The sequence below is a fragment of the Phalangium opilio genome, unplaced genomic scaffold, assembly GCF_054372755.1.
Source record: "Phalangium opilio isolate 3A_F unplaced genomic scaffold, DU_Popi_V2 ptg000014l_1, whole genome shotgun sequence".
Taxonomy (NCBI): Eukaryota; Metazoa; Arthropoda; class Arachnida; order Opiliones; family Phalangiidae; genus Phalangium; species Phalangium opilio.
In genome coordinates this window covers 1,445,163-1,469,683 of record NW_028324149.1, presented here as the reverse complement: position 1 = coordinate 1,469,683, position 24,521 = coordinate 1,445,163, and the positions used below count along the sequence as shown (strand labels likewise).

Here is a 24,521-nt window from a genome sequence, read left to right as displayed (position 1 = left end):
GACATCGAGAACAAAGGAAAGAGAAAGTGAAGCGGCTCGTATAAGGGGGAACGGGGTTAGCGATTCGTTTTTAGCCTTTCAGCTTCTATAGCCCAAATCTTGACCGAACGTTTTCTATCTTGACCATGAGTCTATATCGTTGGCGTTCTTTCTCCATCATTGCTCTTGGACCTCCTTAAGGATAAAGATGATGAGGCCCGATTTCTGTAGGCCATCTCCCCTTCGTGCCCCGGTTTCCTAACTTCCGTTCCAACGATCCATTAGCGCCAAGGTGACCTCGAAATGACCCCAGTCAGGATGCGTCCTCCTTTTTTGGGCCACGGTACTCGTATCCCATTACCATCCTCAATTTTTCTCTCTTCTCTTCGTAAATTATAACCCTCGGTATCACCATAAACAAAATAATCCGTAACTAAGTTTGATCCAACGTTCCAATTGAAAACGACACGACGCGTGTCCTTATTCCACACTCTGTCGTATCACTGTTGACACCTTCGCAAAATTAATTCGTTCTTGACAGAAGAATATCTCTCTCGTCAGTCGCCTCGAAGTAAATTTTTCTTAAATGATTATAAAGTCGCAACCATTAATACCGGTGTCAAAATTTAAATTCCTGGACTTTAACGTTGACAAATTAGGCCTGGTCGTAAAACGAATTAAATACGGCTAATATACGACGGGAAGCAATCAACCGCGACCAATATTAATTACCTATTCGGAAAAGTGAAGGAGTATAAGGGTATACGAGCCGCTTTGAAAGGCGTAGAGTGACGTACGTCTTCTGGTTTGCCGCGTGACCACGTGTCTAATACTCTAATTCGCGCCAAAGTTTCCCGCGTTCTTGTACGAGAGTAATATTAGCTCGAGAACTCTCTAGATAATGAAGGTTGTTTGCTACTTGGGAAACCTTTCTTAGAATCTTAATTTATTTAAAACGGGCCCTTATTTGAAGACGGGCTTTCCGATGGAATCTATCTTCGGATAATTATCAAGGATTTTCATCTTCGGGGAATTTTCAGAGAGAAACAATTGGAAAATGGTATAGGCATAGTGGTAATTTAATTTTAAGAACCACGACACTTTTCAAACGGAATTTTCACGGATTCATGAATTTCGGAAGGATGGTTCATCGCTCTAAAGTAATTAAGTATTCCTGATTCAAAGTTTATATATTTGTTAAAAAGGAAAGACCCAAAGTTTCATTACCAATTATTTTACAAATAAAACCTCTTCTAGTTTCGCGCAGAATTTTCACTCTTTTCGTATAAACAGTTTAAAATAAACCTTAGAGTGTTTATCCAATTTTGGCCTTCATTTTATATTTGTTAAATTTAGTAATTTAAAATGGCAAGAAATTTAACCTTTCTAAAGATCGAGTAAAGAAGGCACAACCCAATAAAACTCTCCGTAAGTATACGCGTCAATGGATACCAGCACGCATTATTTATTAAAGAAGGCGTAACAGAAACCACGTGATCCTCGCGTTATCCCACCCGTAGCCAATACACGCACCACAGTCGGTTATTTACATCTCCATTCCATAGCTGCTTGAAGGATTAATTTTTAATCGAAGATGGCGCTGTAGTCTAGAGCAGTAATTTAATCTGGCATGGAGAAGAATGCAAACCTATACTTAGGGAGATCATTATAGGATTATGGTGCAGTTAAGGTTAGCCGTGTTGATTGGCATAGAGCTAGGAAGAGGTTTAAGGGTATAGTATAAAGCGTATCAGCGATTGAGTATATATACTTCGATGCCATCACATCACGGCCAGCCAACTGATAGATGACGAGGGTAAAAATTTTGATTGATCATCTGATTCTGGACTTGGGACCGATATCGGGGTCGAACCTATATTAAACCACTCTGTCTGCTGATCCGCCGGGTTAACCCCCTCCCCCCTCGACGCCCCCCCGGGTGAGCGCGCTAGGGTAAAAGGCGTTCACCCCTATCGACAAAACTTCGTGGCCAATATCGCCTATCGTTTGCTATAGCCGTTATAATATTAGGTATTTGCACACCCCCTGAAAGGCTAAAATACAAAACGGTTCGATAGATCCTATTCCGCGATTAGGCTTTATATATAATCTCGCTTACGCGCGTGTTTCGGATAAAGAAAGGTTAAAAGGTCAAAGAATGATAAAGGGATGGTTATGCTAATATAATTACAAACAATAGCTGGATACGGACGTTATGGTGTCAGGAATGTTTTAAAGTTAGATTTTTTAGGTGACTGGCACTGCCATGTTTTTAGGATATGCTGAACCAGAACACAAAGTTCACTACACTATTTATGCTGTCAGTAAAGAAAATTCGAAAGACTCACTAGAACAAAACGAAAACCAAACGAATTTTAAATTCATGTCGAATATTTAATTTATAATTTTAAATATAAATTAATATACTATATTTTCTGCCCAAAGAAACCCGATAAAAATCGGTTATTTTCCCCATTTTCAACAAAACTAAAAACACAAAAAAAAAACAAACTAAAAACAAAAATCGAAGTTAATTACAACGATGCAAACTTTTTAAAAAGGGGTTTGTTTTTCCTTTCAGGGATTCCGAAAAACATGGCTAGATCCGAAATGATAGGTTTACATTGAGAGTTTAAATAAGCAAAAGAGAGGGGAGAGGAGGAATATGGACAGGGTGTAGGCGATACAGGGTGGTCATTTTTTTTGGCTGGAATTACCCAAAAGCCATTTTTCAAATTTAGTCGCTAGAACTTGGTTTTGACACTTGACGCGTCTAATTTGATAAATTGGGCTACTACGGTACGTAACCCCTCAACCCATTTTCAAAATAAAAAAAAAATACAAGCAGAAAACAGGGTTATTAGACTAGAATGTTAAAATAATTTATGGAACAATGCACGGAGAAAGTCTGTAGGAAGTTCTAGGGCTCAAGAAATAGGCCTTATTAGGCAAAAATCAGATCTATTCTCCATCCTATACCTTATTTACATCACCACTTTAAGAAATCAAGGCTGTGCTTTAATAACAGACACGAGAAGCTTTCTTTGCCCCATTTCTTCCGTCGATGCTAAATACTTCAGTGCTAGAGAGAGAGAGAAAGAGGTGGTCTCTCAAGTCTCCAATGGCATTCTTTATTGAAATAATAGCGTCTGGCAACGCCGCGTTCTACTAACCCTGGGTGTCTCTCGAAGGCTCGGAGCTAATATTAATGGTCGTCTCTGGTACAGCAAGCTAGCTAGGCGAAAACCGCTTATTTATAATGTAAGAAAGGGGAATATACAGGGTCTTTCAAAAGGTGTGTATTTTGTGCGACTACCAAAATAAACCTCTAACCCTGTAGGACCGAAGTACAATTGGTTCTTGGGCCATTTTAAGTCGAAAATATTCTCCAGGCCGCCATACCATAAATCAGAGTATTTTACTGATGACCACTTAAATTCAAGTACAGGAAACTGAAAGATAATGCCAATTAAATTAAATAACTCATTCAATTTCCTATACTTAAATTTAAGTGGTCATCAGCAGAACTCTCCAATAATTAAAATTTGTTTAGGGCGACCCAGAAGTTACATTTTCGACTCAAAATCGACCATAGAACCATTCCAATAGTACTTTTCCGTAACACCCTGTATAGTTGGATGACTTTTCCGCTAGTCTAGAAAACCAACCCCTTCCCCTAAGATTACCAGCCAATGCATTTATCAGAGAGGACAAGGACGTTTCCTTCAGTGATGGTTATAAGAGACTCCGGCACGGTACTATATACCACCATCAAATTACCATCAAAACGAATTATCTTTAGTCCGGACGCAAAATAGGCAAGTATAGGCCTATACGCGTAAAAAACCCCTACGGATTTTATATTCGCGTAAAAATCGATTTATACTTAAGGTATATATAACCTTTTAAAATAAATAAAAATAAGTTGATCTTCAAAAGAAACCAGCATCAAAAATTCCCGATGAGTTTCTGTTGCAATATTATTTTCTATACTTCAATGTTAAATTATTGGCAATCGTTAGCTTCGTATAAGCATCCTTAATATAAGTACTTATTAAGTAGAAATTTCGATATTTAATTTGGTGATATCTTCATAAACATATGCCTTCCATAGGAATAGCATTACACCCAACTTTGGAGGCTTATAACTCTGGTTCTACTAGAGATACGGGGATGTCCTTATTTATTTATTTATTTATTGGAATGTATTGTTCACAAAGTCAACAATGTGACGTATGTGTGAACATCGTAAGTCGAGTACATGGCCATGTTACTGAAAGACACTACAGGAGCACAATAATATGAGAACAAGCAAAACGGTTAATTACGTAATATTAAAAAAAAAAGAAATAGTAATAATAATAATAAGTATAACAATAATAACAGTAATCATACAAATAAATAATAATACTGATAGCAATTAAAACAATGTCAGAAGATTTAGAAAAGTAGAATTCGCTGCACAACAATGTAATTTTTATATAATCATTAGGGGGAGGGTTGAAGAAGTAGAGAGCTCACAAGTTAGCACGAAAAATGTCTAATAATTTACGACGAAAATGGGATTTATTAGTTAGAGTGACAACATCATTGGGCAACGAATTCCAATCATCAATAACAGAACACGCAAAATGTGTTTGACGGAATGTAGTTAGCACTCTAGGTTTGACTAGTTTGTATGAGTGACCACGGGTTCTTGCATTATTGTGACGAGTGAAAAATAACGAAAAATCTAAATCAAGGTTGTTATGTATAATGTCAAAAACTAAGCATAGGTTGTTAATTTTATGTCGTAGAGAGATAGAATCAATGTTTAATAGGGAGAGTCGTTGGGGAGCCGGAAGCTTACTAATTTTGTGTGGGAGTTTTGAATATGCGTTTTGAGCTTTTTGCAAAGCCTGTAGATCAGTTAAGAAATGGGGGGACCAAATTGGCGAACAGTAATCAATTATAGGGAGGACCAAGGAGTTGTATAGAGTTTTAATGAGAGGTATAGAGTTAAAATTTAAATTACGACGAATCATACCCGTTAAGCTTCTAACACGTTTGGCAATTTTATTGGAATGGGCTGTATATTTGAGAAGGGGATCTATAAGGACACCTAAGTCCCTCTCACAAGTGGACGGAGTTATAGTAGTGTTATGAATTGAATAATCAAACATGGGATTACGGCGTCCGAGGTGAAGAGTCTTACACTTAGTAATGTTAAAAGATAACCCATGGTCGTGACCCCACTGAACAATGGCATCAAGATCAAGTTGAAGGACAGCTCGATCGAGTATGTTATACTCCTATTTGTCCCCCATCCAACCATACTAAAAACAAAGGGCTACGACAAACAGGGGCCGAGTAATTAAGTAAAACGTAAACAGACATATTCCCTCCATAAGAATAGCATTACACCCAACTTTGGAGGCCCATAACTCTGGTTCTACTAGAGATACAGGGATGTCCTTTGTGTATGTTATAGTCCAATTTGCCCCCCATCGAACCATACTAAAAACTTGGGGATCGAGTAAACAGGGAGCGAGTAATTAAGCAAAACGTAAACAAACATATTCCCTCCATAGGAATAGCATTACACCCAACTTTGGAGGCTTATAACTCTGGTTCTACTAGAGATACGGGGACGCCCTTAAAGACGACACTTCTTTGAAGAATTATCAAAATCGGTCAAGACATAGAGGAAAGCAAAAGTTTCAAACTAACAAAAACTTTTGAGAAATGGACAAAAAACAATCTTGTTATTATATTTCTAACACTAAAATGTCATGTCGTTAACGGGGTGGAGAGAAAAAGACCAGCGACAACGGTACAGGGGTAAAAAAATTCCATATACTCTATCTATAAACCAACCAATTCGGGGTTTCCATCACGGCATATACTGCCTAACCCCAAACTAAAAAAAAACGCGGACGGCTAACTCTTCGTCATCTTGTGACGTCAGTTCGGTCCGAAATTGCCATCATCGGTCACCCACAAGGAAAGACAATGGATAGAAGGAAGAAAAAAAATAAGGCTCGGGTTTAGCGAGATTGAAGAATAGGGTTGTTTTTATGTACAGCAAACAACGCGGATGGGTTCGCCAAGGAATAGAGAGATGACCTATTAAACAACAACCACGGTTGAAGTCCAAAAAGACGTAACTAGAGTTGTTATCGATTTTAAAGATAACTATACTTAAATCCAGTGTGTGACGTCTCAGTGTTAACTCATTTTCGGTTTCTATTATCTCATACTTTTGCATTAGGTCGAAATACGCTTGACAATATGTCGATGATGAAGGAGGAAATGGGGAATAATGGGGTAAGAAAAAGGTTGAGATCACGTGGTATGCGCAAATATTTCTTTGAACGTTAAAGTGTTTTTCGTTCGATTAAGTGAAGGAAGATGTTTTATATCATTTACTACGTTTTCACACCCAAAGTTTGTACCAATGGCGTACGACCTGTGAGAAAAACTCTAATAATGTGTATATAGGCCAATATACCAACGATTTTGACCACGGACATTGTACTTTTAAAGAAGACGGGCAAAGAAGTATAATTTATTTTTGGGGAGTGCATGAAGCTTCGGTTTTTTCTGTATCGACAAAACGGAGCACTTTTCCTATCCTCTATAGGACTAAGGTTTATAAAATCCATGGCTTGCCTTTTGCGGGATTTATTTTTTCATTATTTAGCGGTAGGGGTCAGGGGGTACGTAGAGAGGTTACGTCGGCCTATGATGGATGGACGCTACAAAATATTGACACGCCACGAGAAACGTGTTTATATCCAAGAACCTTTTACATTCTTCCCTTTAATATCAAAGATCAGCCTTGCTTCTATTTTTTTCCTAGAAGTTAGTATAAGGGATAACTCTGTTACCATATAACTTATTGAGAATCTAATTCAATCTTGAATACGTGTACTTCGAACTATTAAAATAGTCCTCTCTTCGTGACTCGGATAAGGTTTAAATTATTCTTAAAATATTTGAGTGTATTATAACAAATTATTGTTTAATTTAGAATGATCCAAAAATGGTAATTATAGGACCGACTCAAAATCGATCATAACTATCCCACTGTACTTGGTCCTGGTACCTTTAATAGAACACCCTGTATGGAAAAACCTAAATTATTTTCATTAAGGTCATGAAGTTTGTTCAATCTCTAAACACCATAGCCCTGTATACCCTTTGACATTTGAAACAACCTCAACCTTTTAAACCTTCCAACCTATAGAGTATATATGAAAGTTGTAATATACAAAGGCTTAGTAACTAAGCCATGGTGGTCACTGGTAAACTTTGTCCCTAACCCAATTTTCTTCGGACACTTTTACACCATCCGTCCAAGCAAGGGCGTTTTTCTCGCTTCTCTATATAGTAATAGCGCCAAGAAAAAGTACAAAAATAAAAAAATCTTTACGAAAAAAAAGACAGACAAGAAGATATCAAAAAACCGTCTCCACATATTCTTTTTAAAGAACATATTTCGTAACGTTTCTTTGTAAAAAAAGGAAAAAATAGGACAACAAGAAAGAGAAATATATATATACTGTGGATATCAACGGAAGAGAAATAGACGGGGCACGTACGTACCAAGATAGCGCGTTTTTTCATGACATATCCAAACTTCAGACTGTTTCGAAGAAACTGTACCGACAGAAGTGGGTTATTCGAAGTCATTGCTGTAGTATAAAAATTATTAAAACAACAGATTTTTATTAACTTTATTTCGAATTTAAGTTTAACTTTTTAAATATGTTATCGTTATAAATATTTTTAGGGGTTCGTTAAGTAATTATTTTAGTTACGACGTTATTTAGAAGCAAATTCGGACTTGAAATAATTTCTTCCAGAGTCGATTATACATTGGCGTTAAGTGTAAAGGCACTCTTAGCTCAATTTTCTCTCAATTTTCTTAACTTCTCTCCACGCGTATCTAAAAGCATCCTATCTTCTTCAAAATAATCAGGATTTTTACCGTTCATTTCCGAATGTTTTATTGTTCTTTGGGACTTTGGCTTTGAGGTGAAGGCGCGGTAGGTCTTTGTACTTGTGCAGGCTGACCAGCGCCTGTAGGTGGTTGTCTTTGTTGTTGAGGAGCGGTACTCGCGGCGACGGTTCCTCTAGTCGTCGGAGTGACGGTACCGCTTTCTTCCTCATCTTCTTCTTCCTCTTCCTCCTCCTCTTCCTCTTCTTCTTCCTCCTCCTCATCTTCATTTCCGGGAGGTGCGGATGACGCCACCCTTTGAGATACGGTCACCGGGGCTACGGCAGTTTGTGGGGGTGGTTGAACCACCGTAACGTGGTTAACTCTAACAGAGGCGGAAGCTGGGGGAGCGGAGGTAACTTCTTCTTCTTCCTCCTCTTCCTCTTCCTCTTCTTCCTCGTATTCTTCATCTTCTTCATAATCTTCTTCGTTTTGAACGGCAGGAACACGAGGGGCGGGTGGCGCAGGAGCAACAACGGGCGTTGGTCGTACGGGAATTGGTTCCGGTTTTGGCGCCTGTTTCGGTTCCTCTTTTATCGGAACCTCAGCGCCTGTAGTTCCGGCTGCATCGGCTAAAAGATCGACTAGTTCTTTCTCGATTTTGGAAACGGGTATAAAAACGGGTTGTTCAGATTGGGCAATGGAGCTTGCGGCTAAGGATGTCGCTTTCTTATCAGCATCTTCCGGAAGTTCGGTTGACACTCGAGTGATTATTTCCGTTTTAATCAGCTCATCCGTCTGACTGATGTCCTTGGAGACTGATCCATCGGAATCTTTGCCGATTTTGGACAAATCAGGTGAGTTGGAAGCTTTAAATCGGACATTTTTACTTTAAAGTAATTTCTAAACACTAAGAATTTTTCAAACAAGATTCACGAGGCTACAAAGAGCGATGTTAAATTAGTGATTTCAAATGGTTCGTTAAAAAGATGGGTTAAACGAAAATGAAAAACAGACGAACTTAAAACGAATAACTAACGAAAGGAATGGGACTTTTTTAATAAGCGGACTAGAAATTTAACGCAATTAATCACTAAAAATGCAATGACGTACGTCTGGAGGGGGGCGGATTTTCTTTCAATGCTTTTCTGGTCAAATAACCTCGTATTCCAGCTTGAATTTTAACAACTGCATTGTCAACTACTTCAGACTCCAATGACTGCTATGTACGACGACAACCCATCGTTTGAAAATGAATAATAAAAAAAGAATAGAAATAAAGATTCTGTTCTCAACAAACGTAATTAAATTTTGGGATGACGAAACTCTTTCCAAAAAAAAGGGATAGCAACACATTACGAATGGAAATTTCAACATCATAGTGGAAAACACTTATGGAAGTTCTGTCACTATCCCTTTTATTTCATTAAATTACCTCGTTTTGAGAGGCATCTCCTTCAACGTCTAACTCGGACTGTATAATTAAAAAACAAAAAACATCTAAAAATGTTTTGGTCGTTTTTGGGGGGAAAATGGCTTTTTAAACTTTTACAGGAGACTGCTTGGGGAAAGGAACATTTGGAAACTGAACACCAAAAAGTAATAGAGACCTGTAACAGTTCGTCTGGAACTTGAGTTGAATTATACTTCTCTTCATTTGAAGGTGGTGGCTGGACCAAACAAGTCATCCAAAATGAATTAGAGAAAGAAAAGTTTCAGAAAACTTTTGAAAAATGTTAAGAAGCTATATCAAGCAAAATCGTGCAATGGAAAAGGTACGTTTATTGGCTCAATAATACAGCGGATGGGAAGTTCATTAGGTAATGTTTGGGATTATAAAACTTGGGTAAAAAAAAGAACTCAAAGCGCGGTGGAAAAAAAATGGAAAACAGCTAAGACGGAATGCCTACCGACGACGCGGGTTGTGTCTGAATTTCGGAAATGGAAGAGGAAGTTTCTATTTGTACCTCAGTTTGGATTACAGGTTCCTGAGACACGCGGTATGGATATTTAATGTTAATCGGAGACAAATAGGAAATTTGGAAATAAATAGGTAGATCGCAAAAAGCCCATCCAACCTTTGAACTTTGAACCTGTTGACTGGAAGCGGGTTCTGCTGGTACAATCACCTTAGGCTCAATTGGAGAAGAAGATGATTGGCTCTAAGGAAATTCGGTTCAATTTAAAAAGTAAAATAAATTTTCGATTGAAGTCGAAAAAAGGTTAAAGGTGAGGTATCTCTCTACCTGACTTTCGGAAGCGGTGCTAGCCGGAGTAGCGAGCCTCGTAGGAGAAGGAGGCGCCAATGAACGGCTAGGTGGTGGACCGTCATGATCCACCTCTTTTCTTCTGCCATGGCTTTCGGTTGGAGCTGTACCCGACAATTTTCGAAATAACATAAAATTTTAGAAATTGACGCGTCAAACAACTTAGGAGGGAATGATCGTGCAATGAAAACCAAGCTTCGAATAAGCATTTCATGAAAATCCATAAAAATTTCAAAACAGAATTGGAAACCAAATAACAACCATACATATGACAAGCATGATTAGTATAATACGTAAGCATGTTTCCGAAAAACCGAACACACTTCAAGGGCTGTAGTTTAAGCGTGATTTACACATGGGACGTTAGACATATCTCACGTGTCTCACCTTCATTGGTGACGTACGATCCCGTTTGGTAGAAAGAGGCCACGCACCCCATTAGCCAAAAACCAAAAGAATACACCACTAGCACTACACGTGCGCCACGTTACGAAGAACAAAACACGCGCTCGAAAAACGTCTGATATTCGCGTGGAAAACTTATATGACGCGGCTTCAACGAGCTAACGACGAAAAACACAGAAAACATCCGCGTGATAATAACCAAAGCAAAAGACGCGTTAACTATAAATCTTGTCTTTATCTATTTCACTTCTTTTTCGGTCGACGAGATAAGCTACAACCAGCTTTTCTCCAACGTAACGAATGAGGATAGAGAGAGAGTTTAGAGTTTCGCGAACCAGTTTCCAGTATAGTGGAATGAAGGAGAAAGGGGGAGAATAGAAAAAAACACGCCTTGGGATTGCGGTGCAAAAAAAAATGGATAACCTTAGCCGAGATTTTTAGTTTACTATAAGATGCCAGATCAAATATATAGGATCAGAAGTATATAATACTTCTCTTCGAGAGAAGTGTGCCTACCCACCACAAAGCGGGCGGGGTAATTGTAACATGATTCTTCCTAACCAACATCAGGAGCAATATTTATTATAGCAAGGTTACTAAACCGAATCATATACGCGATAAATAGTTACCACATTTGCACTTAACTACTTGCCAAGGGTCATGTGCTTGTTGATTTTGTCCCATCACGTCAAGACAATCAAGGTTTGTGACTACTTGATTGCTGAGGATTTAGTAAATACCAAACAGTTATAGAACGGTGCCATGCCCATCTGAAGTTTGTTGAGCGGGAGAGTAAACAAAAAGGGACACGATCCTGGGAAGAATCATGTTACATAACTAAAGTATTAAGAGGTTACAGAGTGTCATCCTTCTTCTATTATCCCCTTCTGATAGTATGGAACAGTCAGGTTTTTAGTGTATCGGTTCCTGTTAGTTAACCAATAGGAACGACCTTGTTTGCCTTGATTTTTCTAGCGCGTTTTAAGAGACCCATACCCTGAGTACTGTTTTACAGTGAGATACCACCAACCGAAGAATTGCGTAATCTAAATTGAAGACTTATAAAACAAGGAAGGTTATTAGAAAGGAGCAATAGACCTTTCAAAACGAGGGAGGGAGGTCGCGGTATCGTCTGCTTGGTTAAAACGGAACATCCGGTATGTGAATGCAAAAACATGAGATTGGACTTCAAAGTTGCCAGTCCACGAGAGTCTTTTGTCGTCCACATACCGACCGGATTATTCGGTCTTAAATCAAGGTGCTCAAACACCAGACACTATTTGACCCAACGACCTTTTTGGGAAAGGTTCTATTAAGATATTCGCCTTACTTATGTCTAATTTTAAATACAGCAATTGCATATATTAACGCTTAAGTTTTTGATCCTGTAAAATATGCCAGTCAATATAAACTCGCTGTTATCACAAATTTCCCGCCAAAATATTTTCCCGCACGCCGCGTTCTTTTTCGTCAAAGTACGGAAAAGGAAACGAGATATCTAGAGTTGTATACGTCGCCTTGGCAACAATCTCTTCCGGTCAGTCGTGACGTGATATTGCCAAAAGGGATGACTGGTTAATATAGGGCGCTAGAACACGAAACTTCGGGGGGGGGAAGAACGAATTTCGCGCCTAAAAAAAATAATATAAGATGCAGATTTTTCTAACCCGCGGCAACACAAAAAGAAAAAAAAATGTCTTTTCCCGCCAAAAAATAATAAAATGTTCCCCGTCAAAAATGTTTTTAGACACGCGCACTTTAACCGATGGATGCAATATCTCAGACATAAAGTAAAAACACGTGAGGTGTGACGGTCACCGGGACACACTCTTTACTTAAAAGAAGTCGGACAGTAACTTAAACAGTTTAAATATATCTCCATATATTTCGCTAAACAAAAATGGGCCCAAAAACTTGGGGACCCCTCTATTTTTCGACCTCTTTCGCCTAAAGAAATCTCCGAGTAAAAAGTGACTGAACGTCAGACTACGACGTTTAGTTTTGGGGCATGCCATGTACAAAATATTCCGAGGCAACCACGCGAGCCAAAAAGAAATAAAAAAAAAGTTTTCAACTTCTTTTGAAGATTTTCAAAGATATATATATATAAATATTGCCCATTTTTATAGTGAGAAGGAAATAAGGAATATGTCTTCTGGGCCGCAGCCAATTACGTAGCGCGAACATTGAAACGTCATAATTCCCTTTTTTTGAAAGTAAATACAATAGAAAACCCATGGATGCTTTTTAATTACATTCCAAAAAACCAAGGACCCACGAAAGAAGAAAAAGAAAATGGGTTTCCATTACTAAAATAAATAAAAATAAAATCCAGGGAAAGTTTGTGTCTTTCTTTAAGTTTAAAGATTACGTCTTAAGTCTCTTTTACTACTCCCCTTAGGGACCATGGCCATGACGTATACGTAACGTTAGTCTGTTATATGGAAATATTTAACGTTCCAAATATTTCAATGCAGAATAGTTATAACGTAGTAAAGCGTTTGTAATTGAGTATATTTCGCACTGTTTCCGCCTTTGATCTCGTTAACCGTTTGTGAGTGGGGGCAAAAAAAAGTGAAGAGCTTACGTCAGACAGACAGACGTACCAACGGATGGGAAGCAGGTACCGATTTAAAAATAGGTTTTGGGTGGAATTTGCGTCGGTGCTTCTCTCAAGGCGCTCGCTCTCCGAGTGGTATAAGACCTATCTTTCTTTTATGTTCTGAACGGTTGAAGTTCGTTGAAGAAAGAATCGAGGAAATTTTGGAATTGGTCCCACGACTATAAATCGTTTCCACCCCCCCCCCCCTTTTTCTGGTAAGCCCTATTGAAATTTCACGGTCAACTTGTTAAGTTCATATTCCCGGAGTTGACCGTGGGTTGACCCTACCAGCCGATAATATAAAGTACACTACGATTGTCCGTAGTCATTACTTTATTCTAGTACTGACCCTTGATCCATTTTCCCCATATCTAGCATCGTAGTCCTTTGAGTGACCATTTATTACGTCTTATAACTTATTGGCCAAAATTCGAGTTACATAGACACCAGGCATGGACAAAGTCCAGTACCAAGAAGCCTGACCTCCTGGGTGTAAATGATATACATCCTCCTAGCCTATAGTCAAACTAGGCCTTAGTATTAAACAAACTTCTAAGATTAATTTAAAAGCATAAATAAATGTTCAATCAACATCTGGCCTTTCATAGATCTTCGACTCGTCTTTGACAGACTAGCAAAAATAAACATGACTATTGCGAGGAAGCCATTGACGAAAAGAGAGAAGTATATGTACGGGCAAGGGGGTGAACTCCAGATGTTATTATAAGTAATGACCTTCGTTAAAGCGTAATTCAATACTCCGGGATTATATCCACAGAATTTCAACAGACTTAGAGTGGAGGGGAGGAGAGGGGGGTGTGCTTAAATTAATGAGATGCTAAGTATTAAAAACAAAAATGGAATATATTGCGAAACACGTTACAAGTTGATTTGAACCACAATCTTCCTCGTGAATTCACTCAACTTCAAAATGACCGTGCGGTTAGATATAATTTAGGAAATTAAGGACTAGGTAATTTACCCGTTGATAAATTTGATAAGGCGATACACGTCTAATATAATATTAGCATAAGTTTATAAGATATGTTCCTCCATAAGTTTGTAAATTCTGGTTACAAACTGAAGCTTGTCATGAAGTGAGTGACGTAGGTCATAGATTCGAGGTAAAGCGAAGGAGGCCTGGTGAGGCGCCGCTATCAAAGGCTTATTAATGCAGACTAAATAAGACTAGATGGAAGTCCTGCAAAATTAACCACCGAGTGTAGGACTTCAATTCTCGCTTGTCTTCCTCGAACTAGTTATCTCGAGCTGTAAGTCTCTCAGTAGCATTACGAACTTTGATAGGTAGTGTCATACTTATGGAAGGAACATAACTTATAAAATTATGGTCTAATATTAGGCCTATTTATTATTTCGGCGCGTGCTAAAATTAATTATATCAGTCTTAGGTTATAAGTCTTAATTAACCATCTATACTATATAGGATTATGAATTCTCGAATTATCCATTTTGTTCGCATCTCATATCATCATAAAAAAAATTAACACCCTTGAGAAATTGAACTTTGTAAACAGTCTCGTATTTAAATTATGATTAAAATATTGCTTAATCAATGAGAGGATTTGTTTTTTATCAGTTTATTTCACGACCGGAAATATATTTGCGGAAATATAGTAAGGAAATCTTCCTCATGGTGCCAAACGGAAGCGGGGAGAAAAAAAAGAAAAAAAAAAAAAGAAATGCGAGCGAGTTTAAAACTGTATCAAGAAGATAAGAAAATAGCTCTACTTTAGTCTGCCAAATTTATACTTGGGATGTATAACACGCATTTACATCATTACAATGATACCTCTACGCGATGAGCTAAGCCAAAGGCGGTTTTATAAGACTAATTACCTTCTCTCTTTTAAATAACAGTTCCCCTTCCGAAACTGGGTTGACGATATAATAAGAATATAAAACGTGAACATTTTCACCAATCAATGTCCCTTTGTTACTGCAGGGTTCGGACGAAATTTTTATATTGAAAAACACTAACATTTCCAGCTTATCCCTGACCATTTTAAGTACGTGTTTACCATAGCCAACTTCATCATATTAAGCATTGTTCAAAGCATGGTTCGATATATCAAACGAAATCCCTGACTTTTTAGGGAATTTTAATTCAAATCCCCGACTTATTCCCCTATTTTCCAAATCCCTGACTTATGCCGGTTTTCCAGGTTTCGTATGAACCCTGTACTGTAGATTTAAATTCCCTAACTTATCCTGGGTTTTCCCTGATTATTTCCCATGATTTTCCCTGACCATTTTAGGTCAAATGTTTTCCACGCCAGGGTCTTCCAAATAAAAGGTTGGTAGGATCATTGAAGTACAGCAAATGTTCTAAGTTATGATTAAAATGTTTTGGGAACACCTTTTATATTTACAAAATATCATATTTTATCTTTAGAATATGTTCTAAAACATATATATAACGTTATAACCTTCAACGTTGGATTATTGGTAAACCCAAGACCCTTTTATCCCTCCCACCACAAACCGCATGACATGGTTTTAACTCTTAAAAGTACAAGTAACTTTAAACGACACGTCGACTTAGCGCAAATAGTTTTAAATTTCTAAGTAGATTAAGGGAACCCGTGTAGCGTCATGTGACATATTGTAAATTAACACCTAACGATGCTTGAGCATCAATGTCAGTAGACCACAAGAGTATAAGCGACTTAAAATGGCAATTGCCTAATCAACTTTACTCCGATATTAGGCAAAATCGCTTACGATCTGTTGCAAGGCACAAGCGTCAATGAATGCGTGCGTATTGAATTAGTAATAGGTTGCGACAAACCCAACCAAATGACCATGCAAAAGTATTTTTCAAAGAAATTGTGTGCGGAATTTTTTTAAAAAACTTACAGTTAGGTTTCCCCCATCCAAACCAGCTCGTCAAGATGTTGCCCATGGCGAGAAGACGCGAAGCTTAAGCCAAAAAGTTTGTACTTTTCCAGAAATCAAGTCTTGTGAATGTCTAAATTTAGCTCTCCACACAAGATGAGGATGGTTTTACGTCGTTCTCTCACACGCCGGGAAAAATCTACAGAGAAAAACATGGGGACTATTAATAAAATGCCCTTTTACACCACACATCACCCAAAAGAAAAAATTGAAAAAATAAAAAAAAAAGGATTTCCATTGCTTTAAAAATTATATTTAAGCATTTAAAAATACTTCTTCCTTTGTCGAGTCTAATAATTTAGTTTTAAAACTCAAAATTAAGGTTTTAAATTAAATTAAATTGGAGATTTAATGTCGTGTCGCGCGCTTGGAAAAATAAAAATAAATTTTTAATGAATTTATTATTATGTTTTCGGAGCAAAAGTAGCTAAAACTTTCCAAATACCCAAATTAGGCTTTTGTTTACCGATAAAAGGAACTTTTAACTAAACATTCTCTAACGTTATATAGGTACACCAATAGAGTATTTTTATGGAAATTGCAAAGATACTTTGATGATATCGCCTTTTTGGCTTTAAATAATGTAATCCAACTCACAGCGCTACGTTTTCCTTGAAATAGTCTATTCAAAATTGATTCAATGACGTATTTTGAAGTAAACGTTTTCAGTACCATCTATATATATACGTAAAATACATAATATTTTGAGATAAATTTCCGTAATAATAATAATAATAAGTTATTTCAAGAATAATTAACTTGTAACGAAACTGAAAAGTATAAATTAATTAACATTAAATTAAGTACCAATTAGTTCCACAAATTAACGCTTAGTGGCACCATATAAAACCTATTTATCCAGCGCCATCTTTTGGTGTTCGTAACTTCGTATTAAAAATCCGGTGACCTTTTGGGTTGGGAACTTGGTAGAGAAGCTCGGGGCATTTAAACTTTAATAATCTCAAATCTAATTATATTTATCTTTAAATATCTATCTATCCTTGCCATTAAAAATGATCTATCTCAACTCTGCCAGGTAACGAATTATAAAATTGTGTACAAATTACGTCTTACATAAATACGTGCATATGCTCATTAGGCCTAATGATAATTATAACATAAGGTATTAACTATTAATTATATATTTAAAAATAGGTTATTCGGCCGTGTAATTCGACTTAATAATGGTTTTGGTTTACCAGCAGCAGCGCTACAAGGGTACTATTTTCTATACTAACGCGTTAATCCTAATTAAAAAATGGCCTATTTAGGCAAACTACCATGGCAACAAGTGCACCATCTTCTGACATCAGAGCTGAAGATTTTTGGAAGAAAAATGATAGATTAAAGAGACCCGTCTCTCCCCATTTGACCATCTACAAGTTAGTTAGTTTCCTAATTAATTTCTCTAAAACATTCATAAATCTGAACATAACATATGTTCATTTTTCAGGTTTCAAATAACCTCAGTTATGTCAGTAACTCACAGAGCAACTGGATTAGCTTTATCAGGAGGTAAATTAAGTGATTTTAAACCCTAATTTTAATGATAAATTAACAAATACGGTTTTTTTCCTCGATCCCCTTAGTATTGTACAGCTTTGCTCTTGGTGCCTTAGTGATGCCAGGAACCTTCCCTCAATGCGTTTCAACTTTGCAAGCTATGCATATTAGTCCCGCATTGTTAATCCCAATTAAATTTGCCGTTGCTTGGTCATTTTTCTATCATTTAGCTAATGGAATCCGACATTTGGTAAAAATAAGACAAGTTAATTAATTAAATTAAGTCTTAATTAATGACTTTTTTAATTTTTAATTAAAGGCTTGGGATATGGGTCACGGTTATGAAATTAAGAATCTTAATGCATCTGGTTACGCTGTATTGGGAAGTTCAGTTGCTTTGGGTTTGGCAACAGCCCTTATGTAATTAAACTTGTTCAAGAATTTATTTGAAACACAGTTTTAGAAAAAAATCCAATCAATTATAATTTAAAAATAACACCATTACCATTAAATTGGTAATTTACCGCCTCAATTCACTTGTAAATAAATAAAATGTAGTCTTTTTCTTTGCACAATGAAATTGGATAATAAAATGTTTTGCAAAGAGTCTGTTGAAATGTTCTTTACGTTCTTAAACACCTAGGCACAATGTTTTTCAAAGGTTTTGCCAAAATAGGTTCATTCCAATGTGTAAGAAACACAATAATGAAACCACCCAGTAAAGATAACCCTAGAATAATCACTAAGGCGATTCTTAATATAAAAACCCTATCCACAAGATAGTACTGAGGCAAAATAGTAGCGGTTTCATTTTGAGGGATGTTCAAAAGTATAAGAGATATTATTGTAGATAAAAACAATCCTACAACCCCTAATGGTCTGTAAATAAAACAATTACAACAGTTTTTTAACGTTATTTAAAGTTAAACTCATAAATACTAAGATATATAATATTACCTTAGTTTTTTAGCTTTAAATGATATAAAGCATAAAAAACCAGCCAAACACCAAGAAAAAGCCAAAATAAACAAGCCAAGGCCTACTCCTAACACTTTATAGGTCATATTTTAAATTAATATTCAATTAACTTCCGAGTTTTAATTAAAAAAGACAAAAACGAATCCCCTTTGTTTCACCTAGGCTTGACGCGTTTACGGTTTTTGAAATCGCCTAAGATAGGCCCGAACGTGTTGCTATGGAAACCAAAACCGAGCTTCCGGGAGAACGAAGCATTTCATTGGCCAATACCCCACGTGCGCGAAAATGTCACACGTGACAGTAAAACCAAGTTTTAGGGGTATTTAAATGGCGCTTTACCGCGTGCTTAATGTTATTTCCGCGCATTTTTGGAGAGAAACTAATTTTTTAAGTGTATTTCATAAGCGAAAATATGACTCAACACGCGATTCAATATTCTGACAGATATTACGACGAAAAATACGAATACAGGTAGCTTTGAATTTAATTTTATCTTAAGTGTAATTTAGGCCTAACCTATTTAATTAAATATTGGCATGTGATATTGCCAAAAGAGCTTATAGCTTTGGTTCCTATTAACCACCTAATGACTGAAACGGAATGGAGAAATTTGGGTGTTAATCAATCCCCGGGATGGAAACATTACAGTATTTTTGAACCTGGTAGGCCTAGATAAATAAATATCATATTTATTATGTTATTAACGAAGGTTAATTGCGTTTTAATTTCCGCCTTTAGAACGTAACATTTTGCTGTTTAAACGACCCATAACGAAAATAGAATGATCAGACTATTAATATGTACATATTAATTTATATAAAAATATTCCATTTTTTTTTTCTGATTAAATAGATACGAATGTTTCATTTCTAATCAAAATCAATGTTTTTCTTCCTCAATTATTTTTAATAGCGTGGGTGGCTGGAACATTTCCGCTATCAAAGGTGTAGTCGTAGTATTATTAACTCCTTGTTGTGTAGAGGTTGAATTTTGCTCCAAACTTTGGATACGATCGCTTATCACGAATTTCAATTCATCTTCCCCTATTTTGACAGCGGTTTCGCCACTACCAATACTTTCCACGTTGCGGTTAGGCCTAGCTTCGAATCCCAAAAAGGATTCTAGAATATTTTTCGCCAAATCCGGGGAATTTTCCATACTTCAACTTTAGTTTCGTAGAAGCGATTAATATATTTATGTATTTCACAATGGCACGCAAGGCTGTCAACTACTTTAGAAGCGTTATAATAGAAACGGGGGTACTCATTGGCGCGTTCTCAATCGACAACAAACAACGAAAACTAAATGGCTTCGAAGTAGGGGGAAAGTTTTCATTTTTTCCCTTCCCAACAAGTGTAGACAGAGACGAAGCGCTATTTTAGCTTGTTGCCATCGGCTGGAGAATTCCCACACCCAGAGATTAAGCTCTATTCAATGCTTTAGTACATTTTACAGAGGGCATAGGCGTCATTAGAATTCAGTATACGCTACAATGATACTACATCGCCCGGGCGGTCTTACGTCCTTTCAAAATTGAGTATTTTTTTTTCTATGAAAGGGGGTAAAAATTGGGGGAAGTGTGTATGACTAAAACGTAAGACCACGGAGGCGGTATATCTTATACCCAAGAGTGATAATGAACAGCTATCGGAATAAGAAGTAGAAATATAAAACCAAAACGATCAAGAGCGATTGCAAACAAATATGGCAATCTTAATAAATTACAGCAAATATTTGAAACCCGCCTATTAGCCATTTTGATAAACAATGTCACGTGTTAAACAATTATCTTATCGGAACATATCCAATGGTACGTAGTCTACAGTCTCCATTGTAAAGCTACACGCTACGACAAGTTTGCGCAAGCCAAAGAGGGGGTGAAAGGGGAGTGTGAATTTTGGCTGGGACCTTTTACACGGAAAAACGTAGAAGTACGATATAAGCCGAATGGAATGAGTTTCTAATATCCAATGGGGAGCTCGGGCCCTGATCTTTTCGCATGACGTCACTATATTTCGACCAATAAAGACGCGACCTTTCAGGCTTTTACAACCCCTGGTTAGTCATTCAACCATTTTACTATTTTTGATGCAGATTGGGGCTGTGTGTTATAGTGTGTGGATTTTGTAGAAGGGCTATGTTCATTTATCGTAAAAAACGTCCTTTTTTATCAAATTCGAAATAGGTTTAGACGATTGATTAAAAAAGTGAGTATTATTTTGGTTTTAGCCTAAAATGGATTAATTGCATTTTAGTAAAACAATCGTCCTAAAATTGATTTTCGAAACAAGGTCTCTCGAATTTCGGGGGCTTGATTTTTCGAACTTCAAAGCTTATATTATATATTTACACCAGTATCTAGGCCCTATACGTTGCCTTAGGCAACCATAAATATCCTCGAAAAAATAAAAAAATACGAGCCTTGAAACGAAGAAACAAAATTAGGGTGCATGATTTGATTTTAGGAATTAAAATTAAACGATTAAGGCCTTTAACTCGAAAAATGCACTGTTAGCTATCTGTTGCCATGCAATAGACTTTGGTAATATATCACCAGCGTATTCGAGTTAGTTTGCAAAAGTGGTTATTTATTTCGAGTATTTGCGCTTAGATTAACAATTTAATGTATGATAATTAGCGTGTGCAAAGCCTAAAATTTTTTTTGCACTTTCTATTTGAGGTTCATAATCTTATTTGGATGATGGAAGTTGATATTTTAAAGAAACACTACTCATTTCGCGTTTTCTCGCGGGCGATTTTTCAAAAAGTCTGATTTTATATTTGTATTAGGCTTCTAAATTAATTTGTAAGTTAATTAAATTCTTGAACCCAATTGTTTGATTAAAAGAATTTTTCCTGTATCAAGGTTATGATAATGTAAATAAAAAACTATGTCCTGAAAACGGATATTAATCATAGTAAAAGACGAATGGAATGATAAAGATGGCTAGCGCCATTTCGTATCACTCAAATATGGATACGGGACAGCCATTAGAATTAACTATTAGTTCCAGAAGAGACTCGATCGAGTATCGAGACGCGAATATGGCCAATTCTCGGACTCCAGAACCCAGAGAAACGTCTCCGGATAGTTCCAAATTATCCTCCAGAATAGTGCCAAAAAAGAGGAAGTTTGATCTCAGTGTCGTGGAAGGAACTTCGACGACGCCGGCGACCCCGTTCATCGATAACTCCGTCATTTTTAATTACTCTCCAGCAACAACTTTGAGCTTGGGTATAGATTTTAAAGATTGGAAAGGTCATAGAGTGTTGGCGAAATGCAACGACTTGTACCTTCCTGGTATGATTAAGGATATCACCGTGACGGGTGAAATTCACGTCATGTTGGATCAAAACCATCAGATCATAGCCTATCCTAAAGCTATAGAAGAACATCGTACGCTGATAATCAGCGACCACTGTCCATCTCCCGGACAAGTGACGGAAGGGACGCAAGTCTGCGTTCGAGTCAATAAGGACGAAAATGTCTTTGTCCCCGGAATCGTTATGGCTTTGAGCGCGAAACCAGTTCAGTATAATGTCAGGATTGAAGGCACGGGAAACGCCGGGTCGGAAGTTTGGATAACTCGTGCCAATTTACGTCTGTTGTTGCCTCCTTGGTGGGAGGAACTCGACGAAATTCAACAAGAACTTTACACTAGTGATAAACCTTCACCTCCGACTAATAGTTGTAGAACGGTTGAGAATACTTCGTCGTCAATGTCGGCCGACGAAGGCGTCATGTCGGAGATGTCCGTTCTGTCAAATTGCCACATTCAAACGCCCCCTATTTTAGTAGCCTCTTCAGCCGCCCCTATTCCGGAATACCTCGCTGCGACGACGGACCAAGTGCCATCGACCCATTCAGTTTTCACTCACGTAATAAAGACGGAAACTTATCAACATCAACTAGACCCTAACGCGAACAACTTGTTGAATTCGACCGAAGTTCTTTGCTTAGCTAATCCTAATAGTCTGCAAAAGAGTACGACTCTGACGTTTCCGCGTTACTTGCCAGTTTCTACCGGTTCGGGAATGATACACTCGACGCCCATTCGAACGGAAATAATATCTCCTACGAATAAAATACATACAGTCGATGACGACTCGTCGGAGGACGATCTGAAGAAGGAGGACATCAAATTTGACGCGGATTATTCCAGCAACCCTCTCTCTATGCAAAGACTATCGTCGCTCTCTCACGAAACTTCGACTCCCATTTCCTCAGCCAGAAAAGTGGCTAGCCGAGCGAGTACTTCATCCGACCACGCTTCCTGTATATCTTCAACTTCCAGATCACCCGCCTTAGCATCGGGGACGCAGAAACATAAAAAGGGTGACGTAATATCGACGCAGAACGGAATAAGAAAGAAGTTCAACGGTAAACAATGGCGAAGGTTGTGTTCGAAAGAGGGATGTTCGAAGGAGTCACAAAGACGAGGGTATTGTTCCAGACATTTGTCTATGAAAGGCAAGGGATTTAGGCCACCGTCGCTGACTTTCGCGGGACGTCGAAAAGGAATTTTCAAACCAGGCAGGGAGATAGAATGGGAGGATTCTTCCAGGGAGAGCGAGACGAGCCCGCTCTTAAACGAGCGCGAACGTAGGTTGCAGAGCAAATTTAACAGCGAAGAAAAGGAAGCGGCGAACTTGCTGGTGTCTCTCGGGAACTCTCGATCGACGACTCCCGCGTTTTCTCCCAATACGACACCCCTACCCATTTCGCCTTGCCAAAAATCTCAAACGCAAAGTCCCTTGTTAGGCGGCTCGAGCCGAGGCAATTTTTTCACACCCATAGTCCAACAAAAACCAATGCAACCTCTAACACTCCCCATTCAACACGTGTTGCAATGGAGTTCCGATCATCGGGGTTTGGAATCTTGCCTTCCTTTAGCGAGCAATTCCAGTGCCATATCCGCGTCCTCTTCGCCAACTATTTACAATCAAAGCCAACCTCAGCAACAACCTTTAAGAAACGGAATGGAACTGTCTCCTCCCATGTTACAACAACAACATTCTCAGCCTCTAGAAGAAAGAGTTTCCGTTTTGCACCTGAATGGCTCCAGTCAGCCCGAACCTATTTCAGTGATACGATCTCCGTCATCGGGTGCCAGAAGATCTCATACGCCCCCAGCCTCAAGATACCCGTCTTTCGAAAATACCGCCGAGTATTCCAACGAGTCAGAAAATGGACAATACAATTATCCTCACTTGACTATCCAACAAACCGAGTCTAAAAGTATTCCTTACCACACTACCCAACAGCAAGGCAATCATAATCAAAGCGCCTGGGAATATTCCCCGTCTAAAAACGAAACGAGCGTAGTTAGAAGAACACCTAGCGCTTCGAGCGTTATAAACTCAACAGCGGATGGTGGGAACTATAAAACGGAAGGTTCATCTCAAACGGTTTTGGTTCATTCGAGCAAAATCTCTACATCCGCGCTAGTTGATGAGCCCTCGATGGAGGAAGCCATGGAAACCAACACTCAAGATACATTAACAGTGTCTCCTCAAGATAATCACCCAACACCGGCACATTTACTACCAGTTATCACGGTAGTTACCAACGGAGATAGTTACGAACGAGACAACTCGGAAACGGACGCGATATTGAAGGATAACATCCTGGATGGTGATAAACCCGCAAATGGTATCATATGTAGTGTATTTTTACAGCTTGATCCACCTTTTTATTTTCGAATGTTCGCCGATTCTAACTCGCGTTATTTTCTTACAAAAGGTTGGGGTGACGCGAGACCAATTCCAGTTTTTCCATGGCATTCACTAGTACCTTACCTAACGACAAATGACCTGTCACCTCCAAATAGCGCTCCTCCTACTGTAAACGCGGGAAGTGGTCCTCACGTTTACTTTTCGGACCAAGTTACGTCTGAAGCACCAAGTGCGTTTCGCAATGCCACCAAATTGTTTCAGGGTTTTCCCGACA

General features: G+C 38.0%; 4 protein-coding genes across 13 annotated transcripts in view; 3 read left to right on the top strand and 1 right to left on the bottom strand.

Annotated features, from left to right (window-relative positions):
* Positions 1–7,671: 7,671 nt before the first annotated feature.
* LOC149705005 (uncharacterized) overlaps positions 7,672–24,521 on the bottom strand; it is a 21,285-nt gene continuing 4,435 nt past the window's right edge. The window contains exons 1-9 of one of the 10 annotated variants that reach the window (XM_089865158.1): positions 16,364–16,529; positions 16,052–16,229; positions 10,147–10,271; positions 9,979–10,062; positions 9,811–9,888; positions 9,511–9,570; positions 9,336–9,374; positions 9,014–9,122; positions 7,672–8,769 (exon numbers count right to left, since the gene is read on the bottom strand). In XM_089865158.1, coding sequence (XP_089721284.1) covers positions 7,970–8,769; positions 9,014–9,122; positions 9,336–9,374; positions 9,511–9,570; positions 9,811–9,888; positions 9,979–10,062; positions 10,147–10,271; positions 16,052–16,097 — 1,341 coding nt within the window. In that variant the 5' untranslated portion in view covers positions 16,098–16,229; positions 16,364–16,529 and the 3' untranslated portion in view covers positions 7,672–7,969. The other 9 variants (XM_089865153.1, XM_089865154.1, XM_089865155.1 and 6 more) reach the window with 9 other exon arrangements.
* LOC149705007 (succinate dehydrogenase cytochrome b560 subunit, mitochondrial-like) lies at positions 16,968–18,202 on the top strand. The gene is made up of 6 exons (XM_089865161.1): positions 16,968–17,126; positions 17,246–17,308; positions 17,362–17,472; positions 17,544–17,605; positions 17,680–17,843; positions 17,913–18,202. Exons 1-6 carry the CDS (start codon positions 17,104–17,106, stop codon positions 18,015–18,017), a joined length of 528 nt encoding a protein of 175 aa, XP_089721287.1. The 5' UTR covers positions 16,968–17,103; the 3' UTR covers positions 18,018–18,202.
* Positions 18,656–19,939, top strand: LOC149705006 (cyclin-dependent kinases regulatory subunit-like). Its single transcript, XM_089865162.1, is given in 2 exon segments — positions 18,656–19,233; positions 19,310–19,939. Coding segments are annotated over 2 exon segments (297 nt in total). The 5' UTR covers positions 18,656–18,983; the 3' UTR covers positions 19,357–19,939.
* Positions 20,464–24,521, top strand: part of LOC149705004 (uncharacterized) — an 18,550-nt gene continuing 14,492 nt past the window's right edge. The window contains exons 1-4 of the mRNA XM_089865643.1: positions 20,464–20,778; positions 21,252–21,377; positions 21,438–24,233; positions 24,315–24,476. Of these exons, the coding sequence (XP_089721769.1) occupies positions 21,506–24,233; positions 24,315–24,476 (2,890 nt within the window). The 5' untranslated portion in view covers positions 20,464–20,778; positions 21,252–21,377; positions 21,438–21,505. The remainder of the gene's footprint in view (positions 20,779–21,251; positions 21,378–21,437; positions 24,234–24,314; positions 24,477–24,521) is intronic.

Coding starts and splice junctions, on each gene's coding strand:
- LOC149705007 (XM_089865161.1), top strand. CDS start 17,104: ATGATCTATCTCAACTCTGCCAG. Junction 17,606..17,679: donor TGGATTAGCTTTATCAGGAG/GTAAATTAAGTG, acceptor CGATCCCCTTAG/TATTGTACAGCTTTGCTCTT. Junction 17,844..17,912: donor CTAATGGAATCCGACATTTG/GTAAAAATAAGA, acceptor TTTTAATTAAAG/GCTTGGGATATGGGTCACGG.